Source organism: Amphimedon queenslandica, unplaced genomic scaffold (genome assembly GCF_000090795.2).
Source record: "Amphimedon queenslandica unplaced genomic scaffold, v1.1 AMPQUscaffold_13482, whole genome shotgun sequence".
NCBI classification, from domain to species: Eukaryota; Metazoa; Porifera; class Demospongiae; order Haplosclerida; family Niphatidae; genus Amphimedon; species Amphimedon queenslandica.
In genome coordinates this window covers 338,957-364,695 of record NW_003546282.1, presented here as the reverse complement: position 1 = coordinate 364,695, position 25,739 = coordinate 338,957, and the positions used below count along the sequence as shown (strand labels likewise).

The 25,739-nt window shown below is 39.8% G+C and overlaps 4 protein-coding genes across 4 annotated transcripts; 2 read left to right on the top strand and 2 right to left on the bottom strand.

The window, feature by feature from the left end:
* Nucleotides 1-78: 78 nt before the first annotated feature.
* On the top strand, nt 79-2,991 carry LOC100636822 (meiosis-specific protein HOP1-like). Its single transcript, XM_011404274.1, has 20 exons — nt 79-132; nt 172-249; nt 299-321; nt 372-415; nt 460-523; nt 577-613; nt 672-719; nt 883-1,039; nt 1,086-1,127; nt 1,185-1,219; nt 1,271-1,339; nt 1,393-1,403; nt 1,492-1,634; nt 1,680-1,712; nt 1,782-1,882; nt 1,926-2,042; nt 2,085-2,229; nt 2,286-2,361; nt 2,406-2,622; nt 2,761-2,991. Exons 1-20 carry the CDS (start codon nt 79-81, stop codon nt 2,989-2,991), a joined length of 1,725 nt encoding a protein of 574 aa, XP_011402576.1.
* A 724-nt stretch (nt 2,992-3,715) lies between these two features.
* LOC105311991 (protein-methionine sulfoxide oxidase MICAL2-like) lies at nt 3,716-11,030 on the top strand. Its single transcript, XM_011404273.2, has 17 exons — nt 3,716-4,044; nt 4,268-4,523; nt 4,950-5,410; nt 5,504-5,620; nt 5,862-5,996; nt 6,229-6,453; nt 6,498-6,639; nt 6,688-6,972; nt 7,022-7,175; nt 7,401-7,950; nt 8,128-8,249; nt 8,301-8,436; nt 8,517-8,771; nt 8,840-9,293; nt 10,219-10,498; nt 10,558-10,619; nt 10,740-11,030. The coding sequence occupies exons 1-17, from the start codon at nt 3,787-3,789 to the stop codon at nt 10,832-10,834; spliced, it is 3,987 nt and encodes a 1,328-aa protein (XP_011402575.1). The 5' UTR covers nt 3,716-3,786; the 3' UTR covers nt 10,835-11,030.
* A 53-nt stretch (nt 11,031-11,083) lies between these two features.
* LOC100636695 (uncharacterized) lies at nt 11,084-16,807 on the bottom strand. The gene is made up of 6 exons (XM_019994133.1): nt 16,699-16,807; nt 16,378-16,579; nt 15,717-15,793; nt 14,440-15,668; nt 14,146-14,378; nt 11,084-13,828 (listed from the first exon to the last, which is right to left on the bottom strand). The coding sequence occupies exons 1-6, from the start codon at nt 16,740-16,742 to the stop codon at nt 11,177-11,179; spliced, it is 4,437 nt and encodes a 1,478-aa protein (XP_019849692.1). The 5' UTR covers nt 16,743-16,807; the 3' UTR covers nt 11,084-11,176.
* A 132-nt stretch (nt 16,808-16,939) lies between these two features.
* Nucleotides 16,940-25,705, bottom strand: LOC109580686 (uncharacterized). The gene is made up of 20 exons (XM_019994130.1): nt 25,034-25,705; nt 24,102-24,305; nt 23,877-24,052; nt 23,626-23,814; nt 23,373-23,504; nt 23,194-23,320; nt 21,725-23,143; nt 21,493-21,582; nt 20,520-21,439; nt 20,212-20,397; nt 19,990-20,161; nt 19,653-19,865; nt 19,513-19,596; nt 19,314-19,447; nt 19,149-19,263; nt 18,867-19,084; nt 18,750-18,804; nt 17,647-18,468; nt 17,465-17,588; nt 16,940-17,406 (listed from the first exon to the last, which is right to left on the bottom strand). Exons 1-20 carry the CDS (start codon nt 25,445-25,447, stop codon nt 17,033-17,035), a joined length of 6,168 nt encoding a protein of 2,055 aa, XP_019849689.1. The 5' UTR covers nt 25,448-25,705; the 3' UTR covers nt 16,940-17,032.
* Nucleotides 25,706-25,739: the final 34 nt, after the last annotated feature.

The following is a 25,739-nucleotide window of genomic DNA, read 5'->3' as shown; positions in this document are numbered from 1 at the left end:
ATCAGGCTCATCTTCGGTATTTCTCCGTATACTAATAAAAGCAAAGCGGGAAATTACAAAAAGAACAGGCGGAGAGGAATGGCTACTGCTCAGTTAGTTAGGAAAAAAGTTGACAAACAGAAAATTGGGACGGTAAGAGACTCATTATTCAAATGGTTTATCTCTTTCTAGTGGTCTAGCGTATTCCCAGTGGAACAAGTCACCCAGCAACAGTCAACATTATTCGTAAAGAAGCTACTGGCTGTGGCTGTGAGTCACTGCTTATTCCTCAATTTTAATTATTTTTCTCACACTTTAGGTGTCAAATATCACTTACCTTAGGTACAAACTATCAACGCTGACTTTGCAAGTATAATTTTTCATTTTTTCAGGACAATATTCCCTGAGCATGCTTTTGGGGATCGTTGTTTAGAAGGTTATTCTTCATCATATTATTAATTTATTTGTATATCGAAATAGATCTTAATCTCAAGATATTGAGGGATGACAGTGCTTGCCCTGGTGCATGTCAAGTTATTAAATGGTGGGTAATTTTATTTTTAATTTATTTATTAATCTTACGACGCACACTCAAAGGGTCAAAGGTTGCTTCGATGCTCTTGATAAGAAATATGTACGTTAATAGTCAATAAATGATAATAATTCTCATTTTATTTCTTTTCATCTCATAGCTGCGTATGATAGTGATGTCAATTTATAGAAATGAAAAAGAACCAGATGTGTGTACACACTTATATGTAATAATAATAATTATTATAACTGTCCTTCTCTCTCTCTCTCTTAGGCTGTTGTTGAGTCTTACACATTCAAGGTAAATTGTACATAATAATAATAATAATACACTCCCTCCTCTCTTTCTCTCTCTCTCTCTCTCTCTCTCAGTTTTCTTACACCACTGACAGGACTGATGATTCTATCAGTATATATCGTAACGGAACTAAACTAGCACAAGCAGCCAGTCCGAATGAGACACGTAAAGCTACCACAACATTATTAAGAACCATCGTAGTACTGACACAGACACTGAAACCTTTACCAGGTAATAATGGGAGGGATTAGTTAATTAATTGTCAATTAATTATTAGACGAGGCACTAATGACAATGAAACTGTTTTATTATGATGAAGGTAATTAATTTATTAATATTATATTATTAAATCTGTGATGTATTTATTATGCTTTAGTAACTCCTCCTGATTATGAGCCACCTGGCTTTAAGGTATTATTATTAATTATTATTGATTATTATTAACTATTATTGATTAATTAGGCTGGAGAGGATACTGATGATAATTTTATTAACGAGCCAATGAATATTAATGTGGGAGACATTTACACTGTAAGGCATTAATTTGTGATTTTTAAACATTTAAACTTTATTTTATTTTGTAGCCATTTCATTCGTAAGTTAAAATAAGTTCTTTTGCAGTACAGGGTAACTGCTATTCATTCAAACATACATACATGATATACATACATGTACTCTTTCAGTGTTAAATTAAGGATAAAGACAAGTGCTGATCAGTTTGTATGTGAAGATGGAGGAGTAAAAGATGAAGGTACTCAAGATAATGATGGAGACATCACTGTAGAACAGGAACTGGATACAGCAATAGCTTCAACTAACAACAACAGTAATAATGACAACAATGATAATAATATTTATTTATTTGTTATAGGTATTGCTACTGAGCCTTCTCCTATGGAACAAGGTTGAGCTAATTATTATTATTATTATTATTATTATTATTAATATTATTATTAATTATATTTACTTAAAGCTGATATTAATGAAGATGCTCCTTCTCCTCCATTACTTGGTAAAGGACCACCAGTTGATACTGATTCTCTCATTGTGAAATGTCCCTGTGGCTATAACGAAGTACAGTACTAACAATATATGCAAGTAACTTTCTTAATATTAGGATGAAGGTCTGATGGTAGCATGTGAATCATGCCATTACTGGCAACATGCTAACTGCTTTGGACTAAGAACAGCTGATGATGTACCTGAACTACACTACTGTGACCTCTGTCACAAAGTTAGTGTATTAGCAACTCATAACCACTCTTTCTCTCTGAAGGCTGGTAGTGGTTCAATCTGTACAGATATTCAACTGGTAAAGATGGGCCTCAGCGAGAGAAGGTTCTTTTGTTTATGGCGTCGTTTGTTACTCTTGTGTTTAAAAATACCAAGGATTATACCTTACCATCTTGTCAAAAAAATGAGTGAGAGATTAATTAGGAGAGACTGTCTTCACTGCCTCTCTCTCTTTCTCTGTTAGGTGTTAGCAGTATTATTGCTCAGCGTTTAGTTGCTCGTCTTGAGGAAGAAGGGTTTGTTAAAGCACCAAAAAGAGGGTAAGGACTACTCAATCACACCACTGTATTTCATGTTCATTCAGCAATGGACGCCTATGGAAGGTTATATTGAAAGATGTCATTGAATCAGTTGCGCTAAAGAAATATTTCAAGACAGAAGTTGATAGTCCACTTGAAAAAACACAAACAAGGAGAAGGAGCAACAAAAGTGATAAAGATGAAGCTAGTAATAAAGGAGTTACTGTTGAACAATTAACAGTTAAGACATCTTCGATGAATCTAAAACAATCAAACGATAAGGTAAGGCTAAAGAATAGTGTTTATACATTAAGATTATTCTTTTATAAGTTGCATGTAGTGTATCAAGGAATTTAGCCATTGTTTATTAGTTTAAATGATTACATCCCAACTATAAAAGTGTCTAACTGTCTCTTTTAGTCAGCACCAGATACTGCTGCTAACACTTCAGTAGACGATGGGAAGAACCCAGACCCACCAGTGGTGCGTAGGTCACCACGTCTTGCTGCCAAAAGACCTCGCTCACTGGTGGATCCTACAGTTGAATTCCAACTATCAAACAGTCAAGATATCATTGATCTGCCACAGGAAACTGGTAGAGTGAAGAAAAGAAGAAAGATCAGTATAGTATCTAAAGTATTACTTGTATGAAGAGAAGGAGATTACCTATAACAATGTACATGTATTATAATTAATTCATGTTGTTCTTAACTCCATATGTATATATATTATCTGTATCTATGTGTATGTATTATCACTAATAAATGTATTATAACTAACACTATCCATCACTTATATTGTCATATGTCTATTATATTACACAGTTTTAAATATTACAGTCCAAAGGCTCGTCGATTAATTAATCATTTAAATATTTGAAATGGAGTCTGTTCTCTTTTCTTCCATTTTAAGAGTTTCTTTCTCCTCCATTTTGGGATGTACTCAGCTCGTCTCTCCTTAGCTAATGTCTGACACTCTTCCTCAGCTACTGACAGATAGGTTCTTGAAAGAACGTTCTCTACCTGCAGGGGAAGGGCGTTTAGAAGAGTAGGTGTGGCTTGACTTTACCCTGGCAACCATTACAGCTTCCTTTGCCCGGTTCATTTCCATTGATTTAGTGAATTTCCTCACTCTTCGATGCTTTCCTGTCCACTGGAGACCAGGCGTACTTCTGCTACCGAACAAAATCCTACTTAACCACATCTCTCAGGTAGTCAGCTAGGCACATGAATATCCTATGCAAACAACCCCGGAATAGTATACTAGAACCCACGTGTATGCACGTGGGTATGTGTTCAATTTACACGTGCCGGCATGTGTTTATAGTATCCGGAATTTCAGGATGCATCGTGTTACTGTTTACAATAAAGTTATTAAAAGGTTATTAAAAACAGGTGGACAATTTCGTGGTGACATTGTCTCTCCTTTCTCTCCCTCTCTTTTGCAATGGCTACATCAGCTCCAGTTACAGCAGGGGACAGAGACAGCTCTGAAGGTTACCGCTCGCTAGTTGATCCAGCAGAAATATTCACATACTTCACAGAGAAGGCCTGGGACGTACCGCAGATAATTGGCTCTTTCTCTTTGCTCAAAGACAAACTGGGCATAGATAAGGAGGCGTATGGAGTCTCCCTTTATCACTCTTTGAAGAGCAAACTAACGCACTGGAAGGCAAAGACCCTCTGGGAGCTTCTGGACAAGAAAGTAAATAATATTAACTGAACAAAGCAACATTGTGTGTCTGTTTATAAATAATGTACATAAGATTTTGTAATGTGTAATGACAACATTTGGGTGGCATTCAGTTTATTTTAGCTCCGTGTTATAAAAATGTTTTCATTTAGCATTCACATGATGTCTCTATTGTTGCTTCCCATAACAAATTTCCCTAACTCTCTCTCCTCCTCTCTCTCCCTCTCTCTCGTAGGTTCAACTTAACGAGTATAAGAACCAAAAGGCGTGTCAAGGTACCTCGGTATGCGTCGTTGGGTGTGGTCCCGTTGGTATGAGGTTTGCTATTGAGGCTGCGTTGCTAGGCTGTGACATTGTCGTTGTGGAGAAGCGACCTTATTTCTCTCGCAACAATGTTTTGCATTTGTGGCCATTCACTATTGACGACTTGAAGAGGCTAGGGGCTAAGAAGTTTTATGGACAGTTTTGTGCTGGCTCTCTTGATCATATCAGTAAGAACCTGTTCCTCCCTCTCTCTCTCTCTTTTTCTCCTCTCTTACTCAGCTGGCATTTACTACAAATATTTTAAATATTATTGATTATACCTGACATCTTTTCCCTTCGATCCACTTCATCGAACTTGAGAATTAGAGAACATGGACTTTGATAATATCTTTATAATCGTTGCAATTTGTAGCATTAATGAACATGGCCATCATGTACATGTACATGTAGCGTAACATAAACTTGTGTCAGCATAAATTTGTTTGTATATCGAAACATGTGATGATCATGATTTTTCATATTTATGATATTTACTATTTGCAATTTGGCATATTACGTATCATTCCTTTTCATCTGATTCCTTTTATAAGCCAATAAAATGATAAACATAAAGACAAAATGCCAAACGGTTCACATTCTTTTCCTTCTCTTAGGCATCAGATCGCTACAGTCAATACTACTAAAGACCTCACTCATGTTTGGGGTAAGGATTTATTTTGGTATCGAGTTCGTTAAAATTAAAGAACCTGGGGGCGGGAGGGCGTGGCATGCTGACTTCCTCCCTAGCAACCATCCACTTAACGACATAGACTTTAGTGTCCTGGTTGGTGCCGAGGGTAAGAACAGTCGGATACCTGGTTTTGATAGGAAGGAGCTGAGAGCTAAGCTTGCTCTAGCCATCACTGCTAATTTCATCAATCATCGGACACAGGATGAAGCAGCTGTTCAGGAGATTAGTGGAGTTGCTTTCATTTTCAATCAAAAGTTCTTCAAGGACTTACGAGAGGATACCGGGATAGACCTTGAGAATATCGTCTATTATAGAGACGACACTCACTACTTCATAATGACTGCGAAGAAGGACAGTCTGCTGGATAAAGGAGTCCTGATTAAAGTAATTGAAAATGATTGTATGTTATGAGATATTAGTAATTAAAAATCGTTTATAGGCTATAATAGTAATCGTGTTAATTATTATTATTAATAGGATTATCCTGATGTCCAACAGCTGTTGGCTCCAAGTAATAGGAACATGAAGAAAATGTGTGAATATGCCATTGAAGCAGCTGATTGGTCGACTGAACTACCACAGCTGGACTTTGCTGTAAGAGAGAGAGAGGGGGGAGAGAGGGTGAAAAAGGGAGAGAGAGTTGGGAAATAGAGATATGAAGAGGTTACTTGCATTTGTTTTGTAAACATTACTTTTTACTTTCAGTTAAGTGGTAAATTAATTATTTAATTACCTGTTCCTATTTCCTAGTACAGTGTACATAGTGTGTATTCATTTCCCATTTCTCCCCCTTCTTTCTCCCCCCTTCTCCCTCCTCCTCTCTCCTCTCCAATAGATGAATCACAAAGGTCAACCTGATGTTGATCTGTTTGACTTCACCTCAATATACCAAGCAGAGTATGCAGCAAGAGCAGTGAGTAGAGATGACACTGATCTCCTTATTTGTCTCGTTGGAGACAGTTTAGTGCAAGTAAGACATCTTGAAATGGAGAATTATCTCCTTTTCAATTTTCATGAAATTTAACCAAAGACCATGCATATAGTACAGGGACTTTGGTCTTTGGTAATAATAAGTGCATGTACACATGTAGTAATTGACAGAATGGACTATGCATGTACATGTATATAGCATGCAGTTCATTTTTTGGTTGTTATTCATTTGTTATTTCATTATTTACTTTCTGTATCCATTACTCCATTAGCCGTTTTGGCCCCAGGGCACTGGGTGTGCCCGTGGCTTCCTCAGTGCAATGGATGCTGCCTGGATGGTCCGTGGGTTTGGAGAAGGACGTAAAGTACTTGAGCTACTAGCCGAGAGGGAGAGCCTCTTTCAAAGACTCACTCAAACTAAACCAGACAATCTTTCAAAGAAATTTGCAGCTTACACCATTGACCCTAGAACAAGATACCCTAACCTTAATATAGGGGTGAGTGTATAGTCCAGCTGTGTTGTTTATTTGTTGTTCAATAGATCGTAAAACCAGCTAATGTTAAGCAGTTGTATGACTTTGATGGTGAATTGGACCTGACCCCTCCTTCTCCTCAAGCCACGCCTCCTCAACCCCCGCCTCCTTTAGCCACACCTCCTTTAGCTACACCTGTGAATAATAACGGTATATTTAATCAGTTTTTATTTAATTTTAATTATTGATTCATTTTAGTATCGTTAGCACCTCCTGAAATTACACCTACAAAACTAACACCTTCTAAACCTAAGACCACGCCTTCAATAACCACACCCAATGTGACCACACCTCCAAATGATATCGGCTCAAAGGCCACGCCTACAAGTACCACACCTGCAATAGAGACGACTCCAAAAGGCACTCCTACTATCACTCCAAAGAGAGTAGCCCCTCCTCCTCCTAAACCATTGCGTAAGACCCCCTCACGTCCCATTAACCAAGCAGGTCAAGTTACCCGGGCATTATATGGAACACCTGAGAGTAAGCCACGCCCATAACTCCACCCTTGACCACACCTATTCTTATCTAGGTGATAAAGTGTTGGCTGATAAGCAGGTGATAATGAAATGGTTCAAGGAGGAGCTGAAGGATTATCCTAACCTGAGAATTAATGATTTAGCAAGGTCGTTTAGAGATGGGATGGTCCTCTGTTCATTAATTCATCATTACAATCCAACCATAATGTAAGCACACATTGTGTCTACATACAATTGATTGTAGTGAATTTACACTAATGGGTCTTTGAAATATAGAGTGATCTACAATGTATAAGTTAAATGCTATTAATTTTAAAATTCTTAAATCAAACATACCCCAATGCATCAGTAACTGCTAATATAATGCACACACGATTAAAATTGCACTGACAAATAATTACATATTTATTCATGTTTCATTTGCTCCTCTAGCCCTCAGTTCTCTTCCCTCTCTTCTGGTAATCAAATGACCAATAATAAGTTAGCGTTCTCTCTACTGGAGAAGCACTTCAACATCCCTCAGTTGATAAAACCCTCCGAAATGAACGACCCTGATCGCCTAACCCTCTTCACGTACTTGTCCTCAGTCTACGAGACCTTCCTTAATTTAGAGCCTTTACCTCTAGCATCAGTCACTTCTTCAGGTGCTACTCCTTCCAGCGGCTCTAAGAAAGGGAAACTGATGCGGAAGTTAAGTAGGAAGAACTCTAAGAGTCTTTTATCAGTCAGTCCAGCGGACTCATGGGGTACTGATACAAACAGTTTGAGGCGGAGCCTCTCTCCGAATAAAAAAGAGCAAAAGAGCCGAAGGGAGAAGAAGGAGAAGGTCCAAGAGACGATAAAAGAGAAAGAGGAGAAGGAGACAACCCCTCCTCCTGCTAAAGGTGGAGCAGCTGCTACAGGAACTGAGACTAATGCTAAATCAAAAGGACAGTCTGGCCAAGGGCCGAATACTCCAAAATCAGCTCCTAATGTTCAAAAGGTATGACACATTGCTATAAATAGAATTCACGATGATGTAATGATGATGTACTATTAATAGCACGTAAATTGTTGCTAAAAGTGTATTACCATTAATTGTTACTATAAATAGAATTTACAATGATTTAATGATATGCTAATAATAGCATGTATTAATATTGATTGTTACTATTATTAGACTGGTCCTCGTCCTATCAGTACTTTTGGCTCACCAGCTGTGGCTAGTGACATTTGCTTCTTTTGTGAGAAAAAAGTGTATTTGATGGAGAAAATGTCAGCAAACAATGTCTTCTTTCATCGGTAGGCGTCATTTAGCACATTTTAATTTAATTTAATTTTTTTGTTTTTTAGTAATTGTTTTCGTTGCTCTCATTGCAACTCTCAGTTGAATCTCGGGAACTTTGCAATGTCAAAGGGAGAAAACGGAGCACCTGGAAAGTTCTTTTGTAAACCTCACTACCGACAATTGTTTATGGCAAACCCAGAGGTCATTATTATTATTATTATTATTATTATTATTATTATTATTATTATTATTATTATTATTATTATTGTTACTATTATTAGGCTATTAATTATGCTCGCAGTCAGCCTGAGAAGGACAAAAGTTTGTCTCCTCCTCCTACCTCTCCCTCTCAATCAAATCTCCCTCCGATATCTGAGGATGAAGTGGCACCAGCTGCTCCTAATTCTGTAGTTCCTAAAGATGACGAAGAGGTAATAGAAGCCAGAGAAAGGAAAAGGACTCTCACTCAAAAGTTCTCGGACATGTTTCGAAGACGATCATCACGTTCAAGCAGCAAAAGCCCATCACCTGAAAAAGTCAGAGATCGAGAGGGGGGGGGAGAGAGGAGAGAGATTTGATAACTGGTTACCTTTTGTTCTTATAGACTGTTCCTAAACCTAAAAAAGATGAAAATCCGATACTTTATGAGGCGCCACCCACTCCACCAGAGGAATCACCTGTGACCACACCTACCACTACCAAACCAACCATCACTCCATCAGTAGAAGTAACTCCAGATACTACAAGCTCAAGTCCTTTCCGTAAACGAAGTACTAAAATCCGTGGGCGTTCTGGTACGACCCCACCCCCAAGGTCTGACGGTGCTCAGCATTTGTTGAACAGTAAAAAGAGGCGTGGTCAGGCTAGTCTAGTCCGACCAATCATAGCGGTTCAAGACGAGGAGGACGATATAGCTGTGAGCGAGAGACAGAAGCAACAGGAGAGGTTCAGGGAGGCCCAGGAGATACAGAGAGAGATGAGCCAAATTGAATTACAATATGAGGAATTTGAGGAAATAGCACGAGAAATAGAGCAGAATCTGCGAGATGCTGAAGGGAGTGAGTTATTAATAATTATTATTATTATCATATAACCCAAAAATTATTTGTGAAAAACAGCTCAAACTTGCTACGTAGCATAAGGACATCAATGTGTATCAGAAAATGTAATAAAAATTTGGGGTGATTTCGGAGCCATTTTTTGGAAAAAACCATGGGCTATATAGCCTTGGGTATTTTCAGATTTTTGATGCTTTCTTAAAATGGCCGTAACTTGAAAAATTGAAGTCGGAATCAGCTCGAACTTTCTACGCAGCATAAGGACATCGATATGTATCAGAAAATGTAATAAAAATTTGGGGTGATTTCGGAGCCATTTTTTTGAAAAAACCATGGGCTATAGCCTTGGGTATTTTTCAGATTTTACCATTTTTTAAAAATAGTCGTAACTTGAAAAATTGAAGTCGGAATCACCTCAAACTTTCTATACAGCATAAGGACATCGATATGTATCAGAAAATGTAATAAAAATTTGGGGTAATTTCGGAATCATTTTTTGGAAAAAACCATGGGCTATAGCCTTGGGTATTTTTCAGATTTTTGCCATTTTTTAAAAAATGGCCGTAACTTGAAAAATTGAAGTCGGAATCAGCTCAAACTTTCTACACAGCATAAGGACATCAATATGTATCAGAAAATGTAATAAAAATTTGGGGGGATTTCGGAACCATTTTTGGAAAAAACCATGCATGGACCATAGCCTTGGGTATTTTTCAGATTTTGTCATTTTTTAAAAATGGCCGTAACTTGAAAAATTGAAGTCGGAATCAGCTCAAACTTGCTACACAGCATAAGGACATCAATGTGTATCAGAAAATGTAATAAAAATTTGGGGAGATTTCGGAGCCATTTTTTGGAAAAAACCATGGGCTATAGCCTTGGATATTTTTCAGATTTTTGACGGGTATTTTTCATTTTTCATTAGCTGAACAAGAGGACAACTTCATGAGGGCGTGGCTCAACTTGGTCTCAGAAAGAAATGCCCTAGTTCGCCGGACAGCTGACCTAAGTCTTCAAATGAAACTGTTTGGACTTGAGGACCGCCAGTACGAGCTACAGAAAGAGATGAGGGAACTACAAGAGAAAGAGACTGAGGAGAATGGAGATGAACCTGATCCAAACTTTGAGAGACTGTTAGAAGAACTGGTGGAGGTGGTACAGGAAAGAGATCAGATCATCCAACAAGTGGAAAGTGACAGAGTCAGGTAAGAGGTGGATCATAGGACGTTCTGTCTGACATGACGTTAAATTGTTTTACATATAGAGAGTTGGATGAACAAGCTGCTGAAGAAGAAATGATGAATCATCGATTTGGAGAAGGAGACAGTAAGAGAGAAAACAGTTGAATCTATTACATTAATTGTTTTATTTTAAAAACAGTAAAGATCAGAAGATATTCCTTGACAATGTTAATATTTAATATACTCATGTTTATTTTTTGTGTAGGTCCCAGTAGGAGATCAGCCACAATGCCAGTTGAAGGAGGAGGAGGAGGGAAAAAGGAACGGAAAGATAAGAGAACAAGTTGGTGGCCATGGTAGCCATGGTAACCAGTTCTGCTACTCGCCCATAATTATAATAATTAAACAGTTCAATATTATGATAGTTTTCGTATTTTTTAATTTTTTCTTTTCACGTTTTACATATCATCTTTTATGTTCTAGTTTGTCTGTATAATTAATAATAATATATTTGTAAATAATAATTATTATAATAATGTTATAATTATTATAATAATATTAGCTGTGTATGTGTATTAATATTTAAATAATAAATTGGAACAAAATGAGTAAATCAATTGCATACTAGTGTGCCCTTATTATATAATAACTATAAACAGCATAATAACAACAAAATTAGCAATTATTATAATAATATAATAATTATGTTATGCCATACTGCTTCAGTTGTTCCTGTAGATCTCCTTTCTCAGTTACTAATCGGTCAATTTGTCTCAGCTGCTTCTCGTGTGCTAGTTGTAGTGTAGCGTGCTCCATTTGTACTTTCACCAGCTGCTTCACAACCTCTGCTCTCTCTTCAGCCACATTCTTTGTGTCTTCTCTTGATCGTGATAAGGATCCATTAAGCTCAGTGTTCTCCTTCCTCAGTGTATCTATTTCATTTTGTAGTCTCTCAACTGTGGGGTGTGGCTTATCTGATGTTAGGTTGGTATAAAAATCGCACGAGAGTGAATCGGTGTAAGTGGGTGTGGTCTCAAGTAAACCCTGTATTTCTTTTACTAGTGCCTGCAGTTTGTGATTGCTCTGGGTCTTTCCTTCGTTAGCTTTCAAATGATCCACCAGTGATTGTAACAACTTCTCATCATCGACCCCCTCCTCTTGTCTCCTAGCAACAATGGGCGTCGCCACGCCAACGGTTGGCGTAGCAATCCCACTTTTCTTAATAACAAGGGGTGTGGCCATACCAACAACAGGAGTAGCTCTCCCTCCTCCTTCAGCCGTGAGTAGATTAGTATTACGAGCCCTGGGTCCGCGGTTCACAAAAAGGTCAGGGATATTAACCGTTAGATTACGAGGGTGGAGCAGGGGGGCTGGGACAGAGTCTTTAAGTGAGACTTGAGTTTCTGTTAGACGCAACTGGAGCGGGATTGGTACCTCACTCTCAATTTCATCGTCGAAGAAATCCTTCATTACCATAGTGTTCTTCAGTGCTAGGGTCGGCTTAAGACCGTTTACTTTGAGAAAAACCACACCCTCTGGGGTAGACCACATCTCTTTATCAGACTCAGGATCTTTAATGTCACCATCTTCCTTTGGAAAGTAAGTACTAGCTGATTGTCCTAGTTCTAGTCTTGCTTTAATTACTGGAAGGACATCACTATCCCTCTCTCCTCCTTCTTTCTTGATCCTCTTTCTTCTCGATTTCTCGTCATTCATCAGTTTGTATTCCTCTTCCTTGTACTCATTCAAATCAACAGTTCTTACAGCTGCCTTGAAGCAAATGCCTTCTGATGATATAGTGGCCCCGCCCTGAACCACACCTACTTTAGCTACCAGTATATACTCAGGAACTACAAAAGAAGAGAGAGAGGATCCGCCAGTTGAAGACATTGAAACCGATTTCAAACTGTTTGCTACATTTAACAGGTGCGGCTTTAAAGTATCAATAGGAGCATTGGGAATATCAACATCATCGTCAGGAGGCGTGGCCTCAGAATGTGGGAGTGGTACCTCATTGCTGCTAGTACTCTCACTGTTAGGGACTGTATTCTCATTAGCATCCGACGAAACGTTTGAAGAAGATGACACAAGAGGAGGCAGCTCAGTCTGTGTTAAATCCTGAGGAGGTTCAACAAAAATGAAACTGTCACTGTCTTTAGGAGGCCCAGTGCCATTTTGAATAACTTCAGTTTGAGAGAGAGAGGGAGGGAGAGGAGAAGGGACACTATCAGGAGGAAATGGAGTGGGAGGAGAGAAAGACACTTCCAATGGAAAGATAGGACTGCTAGCAGCCGGTGAAGGATCGGGCCCAACTGTTTCTATATTCATAACTTGAGCTGTTGGTCCTGTCTCATGTTTGGCTCCTTTTTTTCTCTTTTTATTGATCCTGGTCAATGTTGGGAGCATTATCGATACCTCAAGCCCAGATAGTGAGACACCAGCTGTTACGTAGTCACCCTGTACCTTTGAGTCCACCCTCTCCCTCCCTCTAGCAAAGGCAGCCTTTAACTTTCCTTTTATGTCATCAGTTGATTCAGAACTCTCTCCATCGTCAATCGATTCAATGTCACTCCCGTCCTTCGTAACTTGAAAGGCTTGAGTACCCTGGGACTCTATCAGTGTATCAATAGAGAAGTACTTCATTATTCGGTTCTTAAAGTACTGGAATGAATCCTTCAGTCTCATCAAGAACAGGAACTGAAGGTGTTCTAATTGAAGAGAGATTGGACTAGCGATATCCACCATTGCATAAATAGAGGGGAGGTGGGAGGAAGTAGGCGTGTCATTGGGCGTGGCTGCCAAGAGTATCTCTTCAAATTTCTTTGGTTGGAACAGCCAGAGAGAGAAAGGAAAGTCCTGTACAAACTGCTTTGTGTGTAGAGTTGCTTTGTGGCTCATGTCAGCAACAAACGACAAATTAACGCAACGTGTGTGGGCGTGCCAACACTCCAACATCAATAGATTAATCTGATTGGTCGATGCTATAGAGTGGGCGGAGCTTAAAGTTATATTAGGAGCGGAGAGGTGAGTCTGGTCCCGCCCACCACTGGCATGTAATAAAGATATGTTTGATGCATTTTTATTAGGAGGGGAGGTGTTGACTCCGCCCATAATCTCCGCCTCAATTAGTTCAACGAGATTACTAGGGAGAAGGGATGGATCATTAGACGAATGTGGAAACTGGTTCTGTGAGTTTGGGAACCAGCCGGACTTCACTCTCTCCCAGGCTTTTAGGAATGTTTCATCTTTAATGAGGAAGAGGAGGGTGTGGTTTTCAACAGTTATCCCGCCAGTTTCAATTTGTAAAGCTCTGGGACGACCATCAGTAGAAACCTCATTAACAGGCAATGTAATCTGTAAAACAACAACAACAACAATAATAATAGTAAATAATAATAACGACAACAATAATAATAATAAGAGCAGCACAATGAACACTTGGTCTAGCTGCTACAGATTCAAGTTTCAAACAGGACAATAATGAATGTTATCTAAAAAGGTGATAATAGCTGCGGACTCCATACATAGGCCAGCCGCTAGTTATCTCCTTTAGACAAATCAAGCACAACTAAGTGTGAAATTGGAAGTGCTCTTAAAACAACAACTCTTAAATCCGATATAATAATAATAATAAATAATAACAACAACATAATGACAGCTGTTTCCCTCACTTTGCTGTATGGTAAATAAAACTTCATGTCAACTCCATTTAGTTTATTGACCACGTCTCTCTTGGCCTTCAGTTCCTGGAGTAAGTGCTGTCCTTCGTCGTGAGCTGAGAGCAACAGGTCAAGGTTGACAGTTTGAGCAACACCTTGGACAAACTCTGCCAGCCAGAGGCACTGCTCTTGATGGAAGTTAACATGTATCGGTGATATATAAATGAATATATTAGGACGAGGTACTACATAAATAGAGAAACCATTATGATAAAAGTCAAGTATTGTTAATAATATTCTGCTTACCAAGGAACCTGTTTCCTTCAGCAATGGGGTAATAGTATGTTGTTATCCCACACTGGAAAGCTGGGTTCTCAATATCGTTTGGAAGATTAAAGGTTTCCTTATCGCAGGATATTATTGGTAAGAGTTCTTCAGACGATGCATCAGCGATAGACTTGATACTGAAATCAGAGCATCTAATAACCACACCTCTTTCTCGCAGTCGATAAATATTAACAGAAGACATATTGATGTCTTGTCTCTTGCTCGCTTGAGTCACTAAATTTGAGGACCAATCCACATTGTCTTGTAGCTTAATGTTTGATTTGTTCCAGTGCTTACGACCGCTCTTAGCCAGCTGGTCAAGATAGACATCAACTAGCAACTTCTTCACTTGGAGGAGGAGAGATGCCTTCTCGTCACAGAGTTGCAAATCAACGTTACCTGTTTTCAAGTGGAAGGAATCCTGTACCACTTCGTGTGACGGGAGGTTCTTAACACCTATCTGGTACTCTAAAAGTCGATTCACTAAACCTCTTTCTTTCTGAGCATCTTTCTCGGTCCGTCGTGGTGACTTCTTTCTCTTTCCTTTTCTCTTGTCGTCCTTACCATCTCCTGGCCCATCTTGAGAAGACCCGTAGGACGTGACGCTCTCTAAACTCTCAAGACTGTCTCGAGAAGAACCAAGCCGAGAGAGTTCCCCCTCTCTCTCATGCTGTGCAAAGTTAACAGCCGCATCAGTCAGTGACTGGACTAGCCTTGAGACAGCCTTCAGCTGCTGCTGGGTCACAACCCAAACAAGGTCTCCTAAATTAACGGAGACCCGAGTGTGTAGAACCTTACAGTCACTCAAGCGTCTCTTAAGAGCTACTCTTATTTCCGTTAGACTAGTAACAAGACGCAACTGAGAAAGAAATGAGGAGGGGGAGGAGGGAGAAGGGGAAGGAGGAGTTGAAGAGGAGGGAGAGTTGGATCCATCTTCAACTCCCTGTCCTTCTATCTTTATGCTGCTCCATGTTGCCTTCTTGTATATTATAACGGAGCCTTCTTCTTCGTTTTTATATCGACAGTGCGAGAGTATATCTGGGGTCCATGATGAATTTGTGCTCTGAATCAGGACATCTGATATCTCAAGTTTAGCGTTAAAAACCGGATTTGAAAACTGGACAAGTATCGTGTTGATTTCAATCCTCATTCCGTCGATAATCTTCTCAGTCAAACCGTAAGACGATGGAGAATTGGACTGGCCGATACTGCAGGTGGCAATAAATAGATTATATTAATGAATGCCACAGTCTTACTTTCCAAAGAGATCAGATTTCTCTCTCTTTGTAACCTCACGAGAAGTTGACACTTCTATTGTGACCATGCCAAGCATCTGTTGGATAGGATAGAACAACATACCAACATACTCACACACTGGAATGAACAGAATATGACAAAGAGAAGAATACTTGTGGATTTCTTAAGGTTGCTCAAATTTGGCTAATGACCCTGTACTCTATAGTACAGGGTCATGGCCAAAAATAGCAGGGAAAGAATTCTTCATTTTAATAATGTTTTCTTATACATATACATGTTCTTATGTTGTGTAGCAAGTTTGAGGTGATTCAGATCAAAATTGGATTTTTTATAAATTTTTAAAGTTACTCAAAAATTGGACCAACGTTCCTGTACTATAGTACAGGCTAAAAACCACTGGAGTGAGTTCTCTACATTTTCTCATAAAACTCCATAGGAAATACTCCAATTTATGATAGTGCATGTAATTCCACATGTATCGGGCTTACAATTTGAAAGCAAAAATAAATTGAAGACTGATAAAAACACAAACGATACTACACTAAGAAATATCAAACACGAGAGAGTACTACATGTGTACTATGACCCTCATTTCCTCTGACCCTCATTTCCTCTGACCCCAGACCACTCCCATAACCACACCCTCCAACCAATACTTACGCATTTAATAGGACTCTTGTTGAGATCAGTAAATGGGATGTCAAGTTTGATCATATCACAGAAAACATGATCGATACTGATCCATGGCGGTAGCTGTAACGCACTTGAGATCACGTCAGTGTTAAGATCAAGGTTACGCAGCTCTCCCTTCCCTCTGAGGAAACTCAGGGATATATCACTGGGTTTAATGTCCCGAGTAAACCTGGAGTGAGAAAGAGAGAGAGAGAGAGAAACAATATTTTAATGTTGCAAATGAAAGACTGGTGTATCAGTATCTGACGGCTTCTCCTCTCTTTTCTCTTCTCTTTTGCACTCTCTCACTTGGCTAGCTTCTCTACGATCTTTTTCTTCACAAAGTCAGCCATTACGTTACAGCAGAAGCTAGTGGAAGCTCGAAGAGAAGGAAGGGCTCCACCCAAAGCAGTTTCTAGGTGGAGCTGAGTAATAACAATGAATAATTAATGAGCTGTTGACCCCCGCGCGAGGATTTTAGTTTATCCCGTATACTTTGTCCTGGACTTATACTAATAATATACGGATTTAAAGGTAATTATTATGACTATTTTAAATTTTAAGTTGTTGTTTTCTGCTTAATCAATTATCTGAAAAATATATAATAAATAAACAAAAAATAATAATAATAAATGAATAATATTCATATGCTCAGCAGGTTTGACGAGCTCCCTGAAGTCCTTGAATTAAAGGATTGTCTCAAAAACCCTAAATTAGTCAAAGACGAGACACTATTAGACCTCATCCGACCCTCTGCTGGTGTGGCTCCACCCCCTTCCTGCACGGGCGGCTCCAGTGAATGAGATTGAGCGTGTAAGTCGTCTTCGTTTACTGGCACATGCTGAGTCAGCAGTTCTTGTAGGGCGGGGACTGGCTCAAACTTGTACTTGTTTCCCTGGAAGTGACGAATCTCTTCAAGTTTAGCGTATAACTGTCGCCTCTTATGAAGGTTTATTAGATTGTGGAGAAAGTCTGGATTGCCATCCAAAATGAAGGTGATGTCACGAGTGAAGATCCCTATGTAAGGAAGAGGTATATGCATTAGGTAATAATGTATGTGCTTATGTATACTAACCAAAGTATGGGACAGCTGGTATTCGTGTCTTTTCTATTGCTTCCCGGTAATTTTTATAATTATTGCGCTGACTAAGGAGCTCTGTCATACTATCTAATTCATCTTTGAATGACTTGCCAACGTGCTACAAGAGAGAGGGAGAGAGAGAGTTTATTCATTTACAATTGTGATTTCCTATATACCTGCCATGTTTGTTTAAGTCTCCTAATAGAAGGCGAGTGTAGTCCAAGAACGATGGCCATAGTTGATGAATAGTTCCTATACTCAAGACAGGACTGTGCCGTAGTGATGAACTGCTGTATGACCCACCCCCTGTCTTCCTCCTGACTGTACTGGAGTATAGAGTGCACCGTCCAGTTACACAACTGGTTGAATCTCTGAGCCAACTGCTCAATTCCTACCTCTTGACCACACCCACTTTGCATGGACGAGAGTGAGGATGAGACCAGGTTATGAGTGGAAGGTGTTGGGTTAATGGTTTCTCGTAAAGACCGTGGGAAGAGTCCGGCTCGTTGTAAGAGTTCTTCCCGTGATACGGCACTGAGTTTCTCGTGATCAATGAGTGTTACCTGTCTTGCTATTTCAATCGGGTGCATGAGGATCTCTTGTAGTGATAATAGACGAATATCAATGTGTAATGGTATCTCGGGGTCTGGTGGACAGTCACAGAAGGAGGGGTAAGAGCCATCAATGTCAGGATATGGGAACTGAGACTTCATACTTCCACCTGTGCTGTGTTGTAAGACCAAGCCCCCATCATTTAGTGGGGTCAATGGCATTCCGATAGCTTTTATAGTTGTGGGTGTGGCCACATCAGTAGGCTCCACCCCTTCTTTTTGTATCGGCGTTATAGTTTCCTCAAAGTCGGAGGCTTGTTTGCCTACGAGCCCATCCTGAGGCGGTGAGCTTTCAGAAGATAATGAATTAATGTCGTTGGGAGCTGAGTATTGAATGGAGGCCGGAGATTGTCCCCACCAATCCTGGAGGTCCTCCTTCTCAATGTCCTACAAATGTTATCATAATTTAAATATTGAAATGTTTAAAAATATGTGGTAACAGTACACAGACATGTTGACAGAATCTGCATAAAGTACGTGATTAGAGGAAATGTAAATATCCTGTTCACTACAGGTGTAGTACATCAGTTGACAAGAGAACAGCAATAGCTTGGAATGCTCTTTTAGAATACAATAGTATTGGGTATTTTATTATATATGGCTATAAGGGAGAATTCTCTATTTGTATTACATTTTCCAATGCATATGTATGCATGCACTAAACTCACATGGAGGACTTTTTGCCCAAGATTATCCAAAACAATCTCAATTTGTCTTGCAAAGCTAAAGAGAATAACATCACCAATGATGCCACACACACACACACATTATGTAGTACAATGTACCTCTCTCTCTCCACACTGAATAGAACTTTATGGCCAGTTGAAAACTGAATGATTAGACTGCAAGGATCAGCCGGTAAATGTTGCACATTTTGTATGTCCTGCAGTGAGAATGAGGACACGAGTTCTCTTGTTTTTTCATCAAGGAATATCATATGATGGTCGCTTAGCCCGAGCAGCTGTGAGTAATGGCCTCTTCTAAACTTACCCTCAACTGGAACCTAGACAGAAAGAGAGAGAGAGCAGGGTATCCTTCTTTATCAATTAATACTGGATAGTACTTACTTTAACATTGTAGAATGTACTGTGATACCCTGGGGCTGTCTGGCATTTCTCTATGTACATGTGCTTAGCGTTTCGATCGGAAAGTCCCTCAAATTCGCTCAGTTTATCTCTAACTCTGCGGATTGATGAGAGATAGGAGAGTGTAATAATGTTGATAATGCTTACTTCTTGCTGATGTTCTTCATTCTAAAGCACCACGCTGGTAAGGCATTTTTAAGATGATTCACATAAGTACGTGTCTCCTTCTTGCTTTTAGCTCCTTCCATGAATGCCTGATTTAAAGTATTATCAACCAACGTCTGTAAAAAAAACAGATACAGGACAGATACTTCCAACTATTATAATCAATTATCAATTATTCTACCTCAATGTGCAGCTGTAGACCAGCCAGGTGGATTGCTGTATCTAGCGTTACTGGCAAAAGATCTTCACTGATTAATTTCTTGCACTGTTATAAGTAATTGCAATAAAGATAACTTAAACATTTTAATAATTATAACATACTTGAAAATAAAGGTTTTCGTGATGAGGTACCCTATATTTGACGTCATTAGCCGAGAGAGAAGTGGTGAGGGATTTGTTGCCATCACTCTCAGCTGCTGTCCTTTTAACAGGTGGTTTGTGGAGATCTTGTAGCAACGACTTTAATCTGTGAGCATGAGGAGTGTAGGCTCCTTTGAACTTACGTAACCTGTGGATCAATTCACCTAAATAATCCTAAAAATACAATTTGCGAATAAAGAAAATTTAATACACAGGTATACAGTATATGTAATTACAGCCCTATTGTTCTTATTAAATTCCTAACATGTTAAACATATTTCTGTACATTCTCACTCACTTGTAGTTGAGGTATTAATCTGAAGTCTTCTTGAAATGATTCTATCCATTGTCCGATAACGTTAAGAGTTGCTTGGTGCACTGGGGGTATGCTGTATTGATGCTGGAGCTTTATTTCACTGATGTCCTTCGACCAATCAAAAGGGTTTGGCTCAAGATTAGGAGTATCAATGCTAGAGGAAAAATAAAAATAATAATAAATTATTTTTATAATGATTCTTACCGGTGTAACAGTAGTCTCATTAATAAAAGTGGGTGGAGGAATGACCGATATGTCGTCAAGAAGAAGTCGATGGTTTTTTCTCTTGAGAGATGAAGTCCCGAGGCTGTGTCCCTCAAAGCAATCCCGCCCCATAACTCTTTAGTATTTGATGTCAATAGCTCAATACAGGCTTCGACAGTTAGACCCCTATTGAGGGAAAATAAATACATGTACCGGGGTACATGTACTTGGAAAAAAGTTTTAACATCAGTATAGCAATTTAAGTCACAAGTCAATGTACTGTACACACACAGTATAATATAGGTTACCTCACGTAGGTGTGCTGGTGTCCATCAATTGCTTTAATTACGTAATCATTCTCATCCTCTCCCCCACTTCTCCTTCCCCTTCCGCTGGTAAAAAGGTTACAGCCAAACAGTTGGAGTTTCCCCAGATACACTAGTGCTCTTATGGCATGATACCTTGCCTTAGGACCGTTGCTTAAAATAGGACGTAGTTTCTCCACAAGTCCAGCCTGGAGTAAGTAAGGATGACTCTGGATGTCTAGTCCTATGTTAGCTAGTGTTATGATACTGTTGGTTCTGTTTTCAAGAGACACGTCGGCAGTATAATCAGAGAGGAGCGATATGTAGCGTAGGCCAGACAGAGCTCGCTGCATTTTTGTATGCGAACTTGTCACTGCTAACAACTTGAGTACAATTCTTTTAGCTTCTTGATTGGTGACCATATCACCATGAAACGTGGGAGAAGCTAAGCTGTTAGCACTACTTGATTCACTCGTGAAGCTCGTGGCTCTATCCTTGACGTTTGTTAGTAACTGATGGTGCAAGGCCAGCCTCTCATCTCCTTGGTGATATGAAGAGGAATGAGAGCTTGTGTGGTGTAATGAGGGGACATGGTGCATAGAGGGGGTGTGGTCACCTTGTGGGTGTGGTGAAGAGGAGGTTTGGTGGGTTGAGGGGGTGAGGTGTGATCCGTGTGACGAGGGGGTCCGGTTTGAAGGGGCATGATGAGAGCCGTGGGAAGAAGGAGCGTGATAATCAAACGTTGTTGTAGAGGAAGAGGAGGGACCTCTCTCCCTTTGAGAGCCCAACCCACTGTCCAGTTCCGGATCTGAATGTTCTAGGAACACTAGTAGGGGGGCACAAGGGATCTTTGCTATGGTTCTTAGATAATTATTATCACCATCGTTGACTAGTAGATGGTCTAATATCATAAGACATGTACCCTAAGAAATAGTTACGGATAAGTACATACATTATTCATAGTGTGTTTCTTTACAGGTATTGGATCTCTGGTTGACAGTAGCTTCAGTACAATGTCCATCATCCCAGACTCAACTGCAGTCTTCCTTCCATCTGATCCGCCCATCTAAAGGTCAGAGGATTAATAATCAACAACAATTAATAATGAATATAAATGTTTTGAGTAACATTTGCTTGTTTACATAAAATAAAGCTTATCACATTGTAACTTTATCAACACACTTACCCCCCCTCTCTCTCCCACTTACTTCAAATATATTATACACAAGGTTGGCAATGTTTGACACTGTTGAATCACTTGATGATTCAGCTGAAGCAGCTCCTACTAGTCTATCCTTGAAGTCCGATAGACATATGTGTGATATGAGCGGTTGGATGCACTCTGGGTTCTGAGACAGAAGACAAAGCACGTGAAGGCTCTTAGCTCCTGGTTCCCCTGGCTCTGAGTCCATGGGGAAATTGAGGAGTGATTCAGTGAGAGGGTGTGGGTTGGAGGAAGAGGATGAGGACCCCATTGATAGTGTGGATCCTGTACTTCCGATCCTACGATGGCCTCTCTTTGTTTGGAGGTGAAGTGGTGAAAGGCCTGATACTGTCTTGCGTCTTGTTTCTGAGGAGGAGCATGAGTCATTAGTTTCAATACTGCTCGTTATAATATGATCGTAATGACTCCTCGGTCCTCCTTTCTTGATGGCTGGAACTGGAAATACCGATGGCCTTTGCTCTGCTGCTTTATTCCTTTCTTCTTTATAGTTCTGTTGCTTTATCCCAAAAGGTTTCATATCTTGAATCTCATCAGCTGCTAGTTTGATCTGATCGATGATGTCATCAAGTTCAGCCATTGCCTCGTCTTTACTTTTCGGCTCTTTTGTGGGCGTGGTTTGCACCTCATCCTTCTTCAAATCTCTTCGTGATACTTTCGGTGATATTTTGATATGAGAGAACCCAGGTGAGTCTGGTCTGTTATGATCCGAGGTTGCTAGTTCCATTTCTAAGTCTTTAAAAGCAGCGCTGAGTGTGGCATCACCAATCGTGTCCTTACCCCTTCTCTCCCGGTTGCTACGGTAATAAGGTGACGAAAGGGGGCGTGGTGGGGGCAGTTCCCGGTGCTCAAAATGCTTCAATAATTTTTTGAAGTCAAAGTCCGGGCTCAGCGGTGAGCTGTCTTCTTTGCTCATGTCTCCAGCAGTGCTTGACAGCTCAGGATCACTCGTGGAGCGTTTCAAGGCACTACGAGAGTTCTTACTGAAGTGTATTAATTTATTGAGTCCTTTTTCAACCTCCTCTTTATCAGCTTCTAGTTGCAACACGTCTATTGGTAAAGCTAACGGAAACTTTAACTTTTGCAGTCTGTCCTGTCTAATCATTTCATCTTCTTCGGCTTCTAAAAGCTCAGAGAGGTTACTAATGCTGTGACTTATCTTTTTAAATTTATTGTGTTTCGACGTTCCTCCTCCTCCTCCTCCTCCTCCTCTGATTTTAGACTTGAGAGATTTCGCTTGCTCTTTTGCTCTTTCAAGGAATTCATTAAACTTGTGATGTGAATCAGAGAGAAGGCCGGGAGGGGCTGCAGTGGATGTGCTTGCTGGAGCAACTAGCTTCTCCTTTGGATCACAAAACGACTTACACATTGAAACTATGAGCCGATTCTGCATCTCTTTGAGGTCCTTAAAAATAAAATAAAATAAAATAAAAATATGATGAATGGACTCCTTACTGGTAGCATGTCTATTGGTCTTATTCCTATTTTATTCTGCTTTGATATCATGGCCCCATACTGGAGCAATATCCAGCAAACCTCGTGCTGCTCCCTAGTGCTAGCACTGTAATGCAGTGGAGTATTCCTATGTACAATGAGGGGGGACTGAGGTGAGGATTAGTTCAATGTTTGTTTACTTTTCGTCATCCTGTGCATTTGGATTGGCTCCTCTTTCCAATAAGCTAGTGATGATGTGTTTGTTACCGTCGCTAACAGCTCTGTGGAGTGGGTGGAGCTTGCTATTGTTACGATGCTCAAGGGAAGACATTCTAAATGATAAAAAGAAAATTATTTCTGTCCTCCGACAAGCTGAGGTACAGAGTAACAGACAGTGGGACTGTAGCAATACAGTGTCGATGCAATCAAACAGTTTGTACTGGTTGTTGGTACCTTTCATGTAGTATCTTTAATGCCCTTTCATTCTGCATAGCCACAGCGTAATGGAGTGGATTGTTGCCATCGTGATCACAAGCATCAACCGAAAGCATGTGTTGATCCAGTAGATAGGACAGTAGCTGGTCACTGGAGAAGTTAATGGCATGAAGTGCTCTCTCAAACGGAGACTGTGGATGAGGGTTACTAGTGATTGAGATAAAATTATAAACTTCACTACACAAAGCTAATATTTTCAATTCATTTACTTGCAAGTTTGTCTCAACAATTCGTTGCTTTCCTTGACTCGTTTCCTAGCCTCTGACACCACCTCTATCTTCTCAGTCCTGCTCATCTCTCCCGCTCCTTTCTTCCGTTTCCATGGAGATGGCTTTGACGGCAGAGCGACAGCCAATGAAATTACAGGAGATGGTTCCTTGCTTATCTATAGATCAATAATAGTAAAACGAGTTTTAAGAACTTGTTATTCTTACGGATATAATTGGCGCAGGCTCCGAATTAATTGTCCTCAAGCCACTGTCCGATTTTCTTCTCTGGTTTATTCTATTGTTAGGCTCCTGTGACGTCATCTCTTGTGATTCTAATAATAGAACTGGTAGTGGTATCTCAGACTTCCTCCGATAAGATTTGATGACCGCCTTGACACTTCTGTGTATTGATAGGACCACATCTGAAGCCTAAAGGGTACAACATAGAGTTGTAATGGAGTTGTGTTGATGGTATAATAAAGACCCAATGATCAATGTGTTTGTTGACTGGTAATAGACACTGCTGAGAGTACATGACTGCTTCAGTGTGTATTGGAAGGATTAATCCACTGAGATTATTAATTATTATCAACAGGATTAGTTACATTGGATTGCCTGTAGCGCATGTGTGTGTGTTTGGGTGTGTGTGTTTGGGTATGCTGGTATGTAATTGCTGAGAGCGTGTGAGTATTATGATTTATTATTAGACACATCAACTCATTCAACCATCAATTGACATCAACACAACACAAATCAACGCACACACACACACACCCTTAAATTAATACTAAAGGCAAGGAATGAAAACAAACAAGACTTGCTTTGAATCACTTTTGTGTGTTATCAAATTACATGAACAAAGCATTTCCTCATAATTATGTGTATAATAAATTATCATTATTGTTGTGACATTAATTTTGCATTGCTTCAATTTGTTTATTGGCTGTGTCACTTTCTGCCGTGCAAATATTGGCAGCGATTGGTGTGCCACCCCCTAATACATTAGAAGGTAACCAATAATGATTGAGACTGTAGTAACTAATGCTTGGTGGTCAATTATCTCATTCTGTGTTTGTAGTAGCCGCTCATTAAAGTTTTGTTGTCATTATTGTTATTATTATATTATTATTATTGTTATTATTATTATTGTTATATACCTCTTTGTTGCTTTTAGCTTGAAAGATGTGACATTGTTTTATCCACGGGCCTGAGCTGAAGACCAGTCCAAAGCAGTCATTGAAGCCTTGAGCAGTGTGCTGCAGACATTGTGAAATGTTTGTAAGAGGAGAAGTGAGTAGCTCCTGCTCTCCTTCTTCTCCCATCCTCTCCTTCACATAAAGCTGAGGTCCCTGGCAGTATATCTGGACTCTCTTTTGGTCCGTAGGAGACTGCTTGACTGCCATTATAGCTAGCGTTACTTCAGAGGAGGCTCTGGCGTCAGAGAGAACAGCATGTCCTAAGTACAGAAGAGTGAATCCTTCCTTCCTCAGCACTTTCTCCCATTTCTTTTGCGTCTTGAGAGATGGTCTATCAGACTCTCCTCTGCTTGCTAGTCGAATTATTTTCTTCATCTCTTCCTCCTCCTACTTACTATTACTATGCTGCTTTGTGTTGGAGTATCAACTTTTATTTTTTCCTCTGCACATCAACTCGCAGGGAGGGGCTCGTCAGCTCCTGGAGGTAATTAGCAGGTGGGATGTCACCAATGGAGGTCTCAGCCCAGGCTCTCACGGGAGCTCATCTAAACTCTCTCTCTTAAAAACACTGACTCCTCTCTCTTCTCTTATATTTTCTGTAGCTTCTGCTTGTATTGCTTAGTATCATAGTATGGATTCTACAAAGAAGTCCATAACTTTTATTAAT